Raw genomic sequence first — 11,983 nt, forward strand, 5'->3', positions numbered from 1 at the left:
CTGTCCTTCCCTCCATTGTTTCATGCTTTCCCCTGGGGGCCTGCAGAACATGTGTAATCCCTTGTCTGCATGGCAGACCCTCAGATATTTGTGACAGTGACCGTTTAATCATGAGCCTTTTCTCCTTTGGCCAAACAGTCCCAGTTCCTTCAATTGTTCCTCATATGACAGCATGGTTTCTGTGTCCCTGCAGCATCCTTGTCACTTTCCTCTGAACACGTTGTCAGCTTTGTCTATATTTCTAATAACGTATTCCATGGCCCAGGTATGTCTGAGAGGTATAGAGAAGAGCTGGACTGTAACCATTCTTAATGAACTTACTAGATTTTCTTCAATGTAGGGTTGAGCAGAATTAGCATTTTTGGGTGGCTGTCTCAGTGATAACTCACACTTAGTTGATTACTGACTAAAATCCCCACTGATATCCAACTATTAAACAGCGTTTTGCTTCATTCTTAATTTTTTCAGTTGATTATTTTGGAACCAAGTGCAGGACATTTATTCCTCCAGAAATATTGGGATAATGGAAGGGTAGAGATTATAGTTTAAGTATTCTTATATCCAACTCAGTATATTTCCTACTATGATCTACTTGAAGTATCAGTTTTTGTTTTCCGTTTCCAGGAGTTCTATGTTTTTATGGAATCTGTGAGTAAGTTAGTGATTTTCAAAGGAAGTAAGCTAAGCAACTTTTTAAAGCCTGCTTCTGGTCTTGTGAGAAATCTAGAGTCATTTACTGACCTTCGTCATGAATTGTTTTTCACTCAATTTAGCTGTGTTACAGAAACAAAGGCTTTTTCAATTCTATAGTGGTGAATCATTTCACCAAATGTGAAGGTCGTCAAGAATTTTTTATGCTTGTGTCTGTGTTTAACTGAGTTTAATGCAGAGGTTTGGATAATGGATGCCTTTTTAATAAATATTACTGTATACATTTAATTTATGGTAATTATTCCTTTTGATTAGTAATCTTGGTAATTGTGTAATTCAGATGTTCTATATCCTTGTAAATTTTGTCTGCTTGTTCTATCAGCTATTGAGAGAGCCATGTTAAAGTTTCCCACTGTGATTATGGATTTGTCAATTTTTCTTTTATATATTTTGAAGCTATGTCTGTATTAGGTGCATACAGATTTAATACTGTATCATTTTGTTTAACTTACACTTTATGATGAAAAGTTCCTCTTTCTCTAGTAATATGTCTTGGTTTAAAAACGACTTTGATATTGTTTTGGCTATACTAGCTTTCTTTTGGTTAGTGTTGCATAGTGTATCTTTTTACTTAAACTTTCTGTGTTATTTTTAGTGTCTCTTGTAAACAACATATAGGTATTGTAACTGTTCTTGAATTAAAATTCCATACCTAACTGTCTCAGTATTGTATTTGGATCAGTTAGTCTGTTTATATTTAATATAATTGCTGATATAGTTGGATTTATATCTATCATATAACTCTCTATTTGACACGTTTTACGTTCTTAATTTCTCCTGTCTTATGTTTTTGATTATTTATTTTCTATTTCATTTTTTACTCTATGACTTGTTAGCTATACATTCTTTTACCATTCTGTTAGTGGTTACTCTCAACATACAACATGTAGATTTGACATATTATAAATATAGTAAGTTATTACTTTTAACGTTTTTCCAGAACTGTTAGATGCTCTAATTCCACTTCCCTTTTATGTTACTGTGGTCAGACATTGTAGTTGTACAAATACTTTAAACTCCATGACATTTTAATTATTATTTTGTACACTAGGTATTAATTATATTTACTCACTTCATTGTGCCTCACTGCCTCTTTTTTTTTAATTTATAGTTCATAGTGTTTTTATTTATTTAATTTTATTTTTTTAAAATTTTATTTATTTTTGGCTGCGTTGGGTTTTCGTTGCTGTGCGCGGGCTTTCTCTAGTTGTGGCGAGCAGGGGCTACTCTTCTTTGCAGTGCATGGGCTTCTCATTGCAGTGGCTTCTCTTGTTGTGGAGCACAGACTCTAGGTGTGTGGGCTTCAGTAGTTGTGGCACACGGGCTCAGTAGTTGTGACTCGCGGGCTCTAGAGTGCAGGCTCAGTAGTTGTGGCCCATGGGCTTAGTTGCTCTGCAGCATGTGGAATCTTCCCGGACCAGGGCTCGAACCCGTGTCCCCTGTATTGGCAGGCGGATTCTTAACCACTGTGCCATCAGGGAAGTCCCCTCACTGCCTCTTGTATTTTCATGTTTCTGTTTGAGATCATTTTACTTTTGCTTGAATAAGTTCTTTTAGTAATTATTTTAGTGCTGGCCTGCTGGCAGTGAGTTCCCTCAGTATGTATCTTTTTTTTTTTTATTTTTATTTTACTTATGGCTGTGTTGGGTCTTCGTTTCTGTGCGAGGGCTTTCTCCAGTTGCGGCAAGCGGGGGCCATTCTTCATCGCGGTGCGCGGGCCTCTCACTATCGCGGCCTCTCTTGTTGCGGAGCACAGGCTCCAGACGCGCAAGCTCAGTAATTGTGGCTCACGGGCCTAGTTGCTCCGTGGCATGTGGGATCCTCCCAGACCAGGGCTCGAACCCGTGCCCCCTGCATTAGCAGGCAGATTCTCAACCGCTGCGCCACCAGGGAAGCCCCAGGGAAGCCCCCCTCAGTGTGTATCTTAAACATTTAATTTCAACTTCATTTTTAAGAATATTTTTGTTAGTTGTGGAATCTTAGGTCATCACTTACTTTCTTTCATTGTTTTGAAGATACCATTCCATTGTCTTCTAGCTTCTGTAACCTCTCAGAGTGGTTCTGCCCTTTCCAGAATTTTTATTATATTTTATTCTCATTTCCATAGTTTTCTGATGCTTTTAAGAATATTACTTTTAATTTTTCAGTCTTTATTTTCTTGTTATCAGCAGGAATGTTGGCCTGTTCTGCTCTATTTCATCCTGTCTGGGAAAAAAAGCCATTCCTACCCCAAAGGCTAGTTCTGAAGAAACATCTTATATAAGTCTTTTAGCTCATTTTGGTTTACCTTCCTTAAAAAAAATGACATTGTGATATTTTCCCCTGAATCTAACCAATTTATATTCAACTGAATTTTGTTGACTTAGATTTGGTTTGGATAATAAATTTTAATGATCTTTATATTTTACACCCTACGAAAGATGCTTTAAACATGCTTTAAATCAGCAGTTCTTAACCTTTTTGAATCATATGCTCCTTGTACCCTCCTAGGAGTCTCTGGTTAAAAGACAGACACTCTCCCCAGATGAATGCTTAAAACTGTGCATATATCTTCATGGGGATTAAGCAACATTTCTCCTACCTCCCATTCCCTCTCCACCCCACATCTACCCATGGGTTTCAGGACGAGAATCCTTGTATTCAGTACATAAAATAAATGTTGAGTTAAGTGTAAAGGTGTAGATAAGTCAGTTAATACCTGAGCACTTGCTGTTTGTACCATGACATGTTGGGGAGAAAAGTGTGCTGGGCCTGAAACAGGAAGATCTAGATTTGATTTGTGGCTTTGCCGCACACTGGACCTAAGAGTAGTATCAGTGTTCTCATTTACAAAATAAAAATCATCATAATACTTCCCAGACATTATTGTGGGAATAAGATGAGAAAATACATGAGAAATCACTTTATATACTGTTCGTATAAAATAATATATGTATGTCTATAGATAAGCACTTATATCTAATATGTGCACACAACATATAGGAAATAATTTTTGCATTTTCAAACTTTGTTTTAAAGAAATACTTGAGTTGAATACAGTAATTAGAAATAGAAAATTTTGTGCCCACAGCCCTTTCTTTGGAATTTTGCTTGAGGAATGTAAAGGTAGTATAACTTAGAGGGTGGGGCAGAAATCAGGAAGCCCAGTACTGTTCATCTGGCTCTGGGATCCTGTTAATGCTGGTACTTAACTAGTACCTGTACTTTTATTCACTTACCTATGACATGGGACAATGCATCTTTTTAAAATTTATTTTTTAAGGATCTTACAACATTCAACACACTGTGCTCTGCAGAGAAGTCTCTAGGTAGAATTACTAATTTTTTTTTTTTTTTGGTTACTATAAAGAGGTCAAGATTCCAATACTAAAAAGAAAAAATCGAATTTGATAGTTCACTTAGAGTACTATATTTATATTATGATAATGGTTTTAATAGCATGTATTAGGAAACATTCATTGTAATATTTAATGTCAATTAGCATTTACCTTCATTGTACTTCTATCAAAAATCATCCCATATAAAGGCTGTGTAGAATATTAGACTATCTTAGAAAACAGAACAGTCTTACTGTCATATGAAAAGGTGACAATTATCAATAAAAAGCGTTTATTAAATTACCATTTTTGTTTGTTACCACGAAAACTAGGGTTCATAACATTTTTTGAATCTTTGGATGCCTTTGAGAATGTGATGAAAATCATAAACCTTTCCTTAGAAAACTGGACACACATGCACATAAACAGTTTTGCTCATAATTTTTAGAGGTTCGCAGACCAACTGTGACCCATATGGACTCTTTCTGTGGCCACAGATTAAGAAACCTCACTATAAAAGGATGCACACTTTGTTCTCATTGTCATCATTTGAAACTATAGTATTTGTTTACTGCCTGTCATGCCAGGTATTTTAGAAACCACATAGTTAAGGTGGTTGTCCAGCAAATGATGCTGTTATTAACAAAGTATACGCAGATACATTGTCTATAGAGGATGAGAGAGAAGAAAGGGAGAGAGGGAAGGAGAATATTAGTACAAGAATACTCAGTGATCAAGATAATACAGCCACCAAGTTATTCAGGGTATTAGAGAACTTGAATTAGAGACCATTGTAGGTAAATGAAAAAATATTTAGAATATGCACATCAAGGTCACTGTCGATTTCCATTTTAAATGCCATTGGAAGAGGAGCTGGGAGAGTTGGATGAAATAGTTTATGGTGGCAAATACATTTAATACCTCTTTGGTTTCTTTGATGAAATCCATACATGATAACAGCATTTCAGCAGAAGGTTTGATCTTTGAGAATTATTGATGAGTTTTACAAGTAGAATTTCTCTAGGGGGATGCTTGATGGTAAAAAATGTTGGTTTAATTTGCCTAATTTTTTTTGTTTGTGCTTATATTGAGAGATATTTAGTGTGACTGTACTTCGTTAAGTTTTTCTACCTTACATTTGTTATTCCTGTTTTCCATGTTACCTGATCTTTAGTGGTTTTACAGGAGTATTTGGGTGCTTTTGATTTGGGCACAAGAAAGTAATAGGGGAAAGGGGATGATTTTGATGTTGCTCTCAATGGGTTCATTTGGGAAAGTGAAAATTTTGACCTGCCTATGGCAAAGGTGAACTTAGATGTAAATAGAAGAGGGAAGACTAGAATTCTTTAAATCAAAATTTAATCAGGCCACTAACATTGCTGGCACCATTTAGTAATAGGCTTTGATAAAAATGGGCAATAAATTTCAGTGGCAGTGGAAAAAATATGAATTAAATCAACGAGGAACTGTTTATTATCTGTCAACTTAGGAAATAATAAAAAAGTTTTGGCAAAGTTGGAATGAAAATGCTACTTTTTTTAAAATTTTAATTTGTCCTTATTTCTTTTTTTAAAAAAAATATTTATTTATTTATTTTTGGCTGTGTTGGGTCTTCGTTTCTGTGCGAGGGCTTTCTCTAGTTGTGGAGAGCGGGGGCCACTCTTCATCGCGGTGCGCGGGCCTCTCACTATCGCGGCCTCTCTTGCTGCGGAGCACAGGCTCCAGACGCGCAGGCTCAGTAGTTGTGGCTCACGGGCCCAGTTGCTCCGCGGCATGTGGGATCCTCCCAGACCAGGGCTCGAACCCGTATCCCCTGTATTGGCAGGCAGATTCTCAACCACTGCGCCACCAGGGAAGCCCGAAAATGATACTCTTGACCAGCACAGGTGGTAATGAAAGTTGATACATTTTTTGAAAGCAGTCGTGACAATTGTGCCCATTCTTGGCCTCATTTCTGGAATTCTACTCTAAAAAAGTAATTTAAAGCATAAAAACAATACACATGAAAGTATTTATTGCAGTATTTTTTATAATATTAGCAAGCTAGAAATACCCTTAATGTACAATAGAGGAATGATTAAGTAAATTATGGAACATCGAACACTTGATGGAATGCTATTAAAAATGGTGCCAAAAATTGTAACAACATGGAAAAATGCTTTTGATAGGTGAAAAGTACAACCATATGTGTATTTATGCCATGAGTATAACTATGTAATAATTAGCTGTGCATTGAACAAAGACTGGAAGGAAATAGGAAAAATAAAAAAAGGTTGATAAACTAGGGTGGTGTCAGTATAGATGAAATTTAGATATCTTTAATCGCTATCATTTTGTTCAAAAATGAAAAATTTAAGACAGTTTTCTAATTTTATGCACTTATGGGTTATGTTCAATATTGAATTAATTGGGAATTTAAGTATTTGGTGTGAAGAATGTTTTTGCTCCTAATGGATAGCTACTGTTCCAGAATGATTTATTGAGTAGTTCATTCTTTCCCCACTGATTGGAAATGCCACCTTTATTATTACATAATTTCCAAGGCAGGAAATTCTGCCGTGGAATTCTGATGTTCTGATCCCTCCCCCTACAGCTCAAACATTATTCTCTCTCTCAAAACTTTTGTTTCTAGTCTTGTGTATTTATTCTTCCAGATGAACTTTACAGTAAGCTTGTTGAGTTTCATTTGACAAATTTAGTTTCAGTTTTAATTAGAGTATATTAAATCTACAGATTAATTTGGGAAGATAATTTTGCGTATTAAGCCTCTTATTGTTTCCAGAAGTTTCAGTGAAGTAACTGAGTGTTGTTTTTGTTTTTGTTTTTTTAATTTGGAATATAGTGAATTGACAGTAAGGTTATAACACATCTCTGTTTTTTCTGCATAGAAGCAGAATGATTCTGATATTGATGCCAACATTCATTTATAAAAATTTATAGTTTTCACTTGCCTAAAGCAAAGTATACAATTAAATCCAGATGGGGAAATGATGGCGACACACTGGAAATCTGTACATTGGAATTTATCTTTGTCATTAATAAAATTAGTGGCCTTTTGAGAAAATAGATTTTGAATGGCCACAGTGATTAGAGAGTCTTCAATCTTAGTCAAAAATTGTCACCTGTGCCTTATCATTTATGCTGTGCTTGTTCCTCAGCACATGATGAGAAGCTCATTCCATCTGCTGGTCTTCTTGGTAGCTTTATCTAAATCTCCTTTGAGCTTTGTCTAGCTTTTTTGAATGAAAATGTTCTTGTTCATGTTTCCTTTCCCTGTCTTCCTCTCCTGCCACTCCACTCCCCATCCCCTTCTATCTCATTGGGTCTCTTTGTTCGTTTCTGTATCATCCCCTCCCTCCTCCTCCCATAATATTCTTCACCATATCTTTCTGATCTCTCTGTGATTAGCAAATGAGAGACCGTTTTTATTGCTGAATATTATTCTTAGTGCTAGGACTTCTGAGAATCTCTCCTTAATGGCCATGTCTTATTTCTGACCTGACTGTTATTTATCTTCTTTGACCAATGTAAAGCTTGGTATGGTCTTGAAAGGGAGGCATAGTTGAATTATAAAACTCTCCTGTTTGGAGTTGTATTGCATTGAAAAGGGCTGCAAACACTTTCATAAGTTGTAGTCCTGGTTCACCTAACCAAATAAAGTAGTAATATGATCGTTGTTTTGAATAGATACAGATTAGATATCCTTGTGATCTGTGAAAAACTTTGATCTGTTTATACAATTTATTTTCTAACATTACAAAAATGTATCACCAACAGGTCGGTTCAGATTTTGTCCGTGGATAATTAACAGTCTCTTTAGAAACCGGGAACATGACTAAAGCAAGCTGTTCTTCTGTTTTTAGGAAATGGAATTTCATCTAAGTTTCCTCTGTCTGTCATGTCAGACGTTTGTTATTGTTTTTTGCTTTTCAGATCCTCTTCCTGAACTTTTTTTTTTTTTGAAGCTATTGTATGGTAGATTTTTCTTGGCATGTTACTTTCTATTGATTATGTGTTTGTTTGTGTGTGATTCAAGATGATGTTTCATGTGTGTGATGGATTGTAAACCACTAGGAAAACAGCCTGTTTATTTTTAAAATTTTAGCTAGAACAACCATATAGTTACTGGAAAGAGGAGGTCCACACTGATTTTGTTTTTGGTCCTGATTGACCTACCTCTTGATATCCTAAGGAATACCATGCTAATTATCACCAAAGGCAAACAGATGTTAAGGAGGCTGTGGAGGCTTTTCTGTGTTCACTTTTCTCTCCTGTCACGGGCTGAGGAACTCTCGAAGAGTGGGTTTGTTTTTGTTGGGCAAGCACACAAAAGCCCAGATGCTTCTCCACACTGGGCTGAGCTCTGGAGGCCCTCCAAAGTGGGTGACCCTTTCCACCTCCTGGTTTCCATTTTCCTGCCACTCCCACAAGCTGGGTGGTATGTACCTGCTCCCTGGAGGCCCCCTTTGTATTGCCTTTTTGTGGTTGAGAGGAGGGAGTATCCCGAATCCTTGAAGCCTTCCAGGCCCTAGACAATCTGGCAGGCTCATCCATCACTGCTGCCTTGGTTGTAGCACTGACTGAGCCACCCCACACCGCCTCTGGATGATGATATCCTGGGGAGCATTAGCCTGCTGCCCATTCATTCTTTCCTTCCTTCCTTCCTCAGAGTGTGCCTCAGTGACCCAGGCTGGCAGCTCCTCTCCTTGGGACCAGGGTATTTAGCAGGGCTTTGTGCCAACCAGAAGCTTTCAAGAGAAAGTGTGAGGCCAGGCTAGATAAGAAAGAAGACAGAGAAATCCCTCAGAGAAGACAAACAGCGGTGGGAAAGGGCACAGCAAGTGTTGGATCACATAGTGCTGTTTATCTGGCAATGTTTGTGGATATTTAATTAAGGTTCTTACAAGCCACTGTGGTCCAGTACAGTGTAAGGACATGGCTAAGAATAGTTATTTTGAAGCTTTATACTATGGTGGTATCTCAGGTACAGGAAAAAATTAATACAAGCAATGATGTTCATCAGGTAGTAGGAATTCAAAGAAAGTAAAATACAACAAAGTATCATAATTGCACATCTAGTAAATAAAAAAATTCTTTCGTATGCTCTAACTTCTTCAATTTGGAAAACAGAACAAACCAGCTCTGACACGCATACTTAAATAGATCAGGAAACATCGCCCTGTCGTCCAAAACATTGTTGTTAGGAAGAAGGATTCATGATATTTGGGCTCGCCCACATGAAATGAACATTACAAAGGACCCTGTTTTGTATTGGGGCCCTTTTTATTGTGCTTTCTTAGAGCCAGGACGAGGAAGTGTGATGATACCTTGACTTGTTCATTTTTCAGGGGCAGATGACGGTCTATGCGAAGTTTGGCAAAAATGTTTACCTTCCTAAAGATGCCGAGTTTTACTTCATTTATAACGGATCTCATCAGAGACACATTGTGATTGCAGAGCGCACGGAGGATAACGTTCTCCAATCCAGCGTTCCAGGTGAGGTGTCCTCTTTATTGTGCAATTGAAAAACCTGTCTGTGAGCATCTTCATGGTGCTCCAAGGTGGGATGGGTATAAGTGAGAGCGTATGTGTGTGCGAGAATGTGTGCTTGTGCATTTGTGTATGTGTGAGTGTGTGTGTATGTGTAGATAAGGAAGAACACCCACACTGGATTATCTCACATCTGAGCCGCTTCCAGCTGTGTCTGCAGCTCCCTGAGCAGCCCAACTTAGACTTACCCTCCAGGTTGGGGGTGCCCTGGATGCAATCCCGTGGAGGAGACGCTCTGTCTTTGTATTGCTGCCTGCAGCCCCGGGGCCGTGGCCAGGGGCAGCTCAGACAGATCTGAGATACTTGACAGTGGTCTTCGTTCTCTCTTCTTCATTCTCCTGTGGTCAGTCCAGCAGCCGCTCTCTGCTTTGCCCCTCTGGGTGGCAGGGGTTCCTTCCTTGGCAGCATGTCCATCCAGACGCTTCCCTGCTGGATCTCAGCTTCCAGAACTGTCTCTTCCCACCACCAAAATGTTCACATTCTGAAACCTGTAATTCTCCCAGCTGTCTTCAAGTACCACGGTGACAGATGACAAATTAATGTACCATGTTAATGTGTTATCATGAAGTAAGAGCCCCTCCTCAGGTACAGTTGTTCTGTATTTTCATTGGCATGTGGGTTGTACATCTGAGACATCAAGCTGTAGACTAAAGGTGCAATTAAGATGCCATTACCTGCAGGAAAGGAGGGTTTGTGTTGTTTTTCTTGTTTGTTGATTGGTCAGTTTTAACTGTGGGTCTCTTAGGCCTTCTTAAATTGTATCATAGAGGGAACCTTCAATGTTTTAATAGGTAAGACTGGCCTCATTTTTAAAAGAAAAATGTTTCTAAGTGCTTCTGTAGTATATCTGTTGCATGTGGGAAGAAGGAAGACAGGAAACATGCAAACACAGACATAGAGAATTGTAGTGATGTACAAAGACCTTTCAGACCTACCTGGGTTTGGTCACTGAATCAATCTATTGTGCAATTTCTGGGACTTTGGGCAATTTTAAGCACTTCTCTCTCAGGCCCAGTAACTCCCATCCTCATAAGAAAAAAAAGTCAAACCACATTAATGGCACAGAGTTTTACTGGCTGCTAGTCTCTTTTGCCTCTCCCTTTTGCTTTGGCATTTGCATTGATGTTTTTGCTGCATTTAGCTTGGCCCTCTTTTCTTGGTTTCTCTCTTTTTTTTATCAAGCCTCTTATAAGAGAAAGAATAAAAATAATAACTAAAGTGCCACTCCTAACATCAAAACTTCTGTCTTTTTCTTTACTTGCATGTAAGGGTGAACCTCCTTCCCATTCCTTGTGTGTTACAGAAAATCTTTTTTGATTATATTGTGGCCTGCTTAGAAGCGAGGGTTCTTACCTTGATTTTAACAAACTCACTGCAGACAGTTCCAAATTTCTGAATCTTACATTTTCCCGGATACAGCTTTGCCAGGGTACCTTTCCGAAGTATGTACAGTAGTTTTCTGTAGTATATAGTGGACGTGTGTGGTCTGGGGGTAGGGGCTGCACTCTGTGCTGTACCATTGGACCACTTTAAAAAGGCAATGATGTGAAAATAGCAGTAGCTCTTGCCTGGCAAACCTGGGACGCTCTTATTCCTTGAAGCCTGGCAGCATAGCTTCTGGGGAAAAGCTTTGGAGGATAAGGCAGAGCAAAGATGATTTGCACCCATTAGCCGTTTGCTTGGGGGCCAGTGGTGGCTGAATGTTAACCCTTCTTCTGTCCAGCTGTTAACATCATGATCACAGAGGTTTGGTGGTAGTAATTCCTGGACGTTCTGCCAAGGACAACATAAAAACATACCTGGGTAGAAGTTCACCAACCTTGGTAAAATGGAAGGAGAGTGTAAGGAGGAGGGACGGGTAGCAGGATTAGGTGACCACCCAACAGAAGTATTAAGAACGTCTACAAGACAGAGAAGCCATTCTCAGAAGTGGTGGTGGGCCAATGAACAGTATATATAATGTTTCTGTTGAGTAGTGTTTACCCACCCTACTCACGTTCAAAAGAATTCTGAGGGACTAGGGTAAACTTGTGTAACTTTGTGGTGCTACCTTATAAAACTATCACCTAAATAAATATATAAAAACGTATGACTCAGAAGGAAATGCCAGAACAGGAAAGGGCAAAGGCCTTTAAGACAACAAACTTGAATTTGGTGGTTGGGTAGAAGTTCAAGGTGAAGCTATGCCAAATAACATTGGTAATGATAGGAAAGCAGCCCTGAAATGGTCAGAGCTCATAAAGGTCAGTTTGAAAATCAGGAGTCACTGGAAGGAGATGGGGTCAGTGTTAATTTGGACCCACAGGCTTGGCAGCATTTAAAGATAATTGGCCGCATTTCCTTTCTGCCTTGCTCTCCTGGAGCGTGTGGTATGCTCAGGCCAAAGCTCTGGACACTGCGAGAGC

General features: G+C 38.6%; 1 protein-coding gene and 1 long non-coding RNA gene across 14 annotated transcripts in view; one reads left to right on the forward strand and one right to left on the reverse strand.

The window, feature by feature from the left end:
* Positions 1-11,983, forward strand: part of ARHGEF28 (Rho guanine nucleotide exchange factor 28) — a 313,009-nt gene that overhangs the window by 116,132 nt on the left and 184,894 nt on the right. For all 13 annotated transcript variants that reach the window (XM_082374857.1, XM_082374858.1, XM_082374854.1 and 10 more), the window contains one exon: positions 9,377-9,524. In XM_082374857.1, coding sequence (XP_082230983.1) covers positions 9,377-9,524 — 148 coding nt within the window. The remainder of the gene's footprint in view (positions 1-9,376; positions 9,525-11,983) is intronic.
* LOC309622636 overlaps positions 1-11,983 on the reverse strand; it is a 205,353-nt gene that overhangs the window by 55,067 nt on the left and 138,303 nt on the right. The gene's annotated exons all lie outside the window — the stretch shown is intronic.

This window comes from Balaenoptera borealis (assembly GCF_965194805.1).
Source record: "Balaenoptera borealis genome assembly, chromosome: 2".
NCBI classification, from domain to species: domain Eukaryota; kingdom Metazoa; phylum Chordata; class Mammalia; order Artiodactyla; family Balaenopteridae; genus Balaenoptera; species Balaenoptera borealis.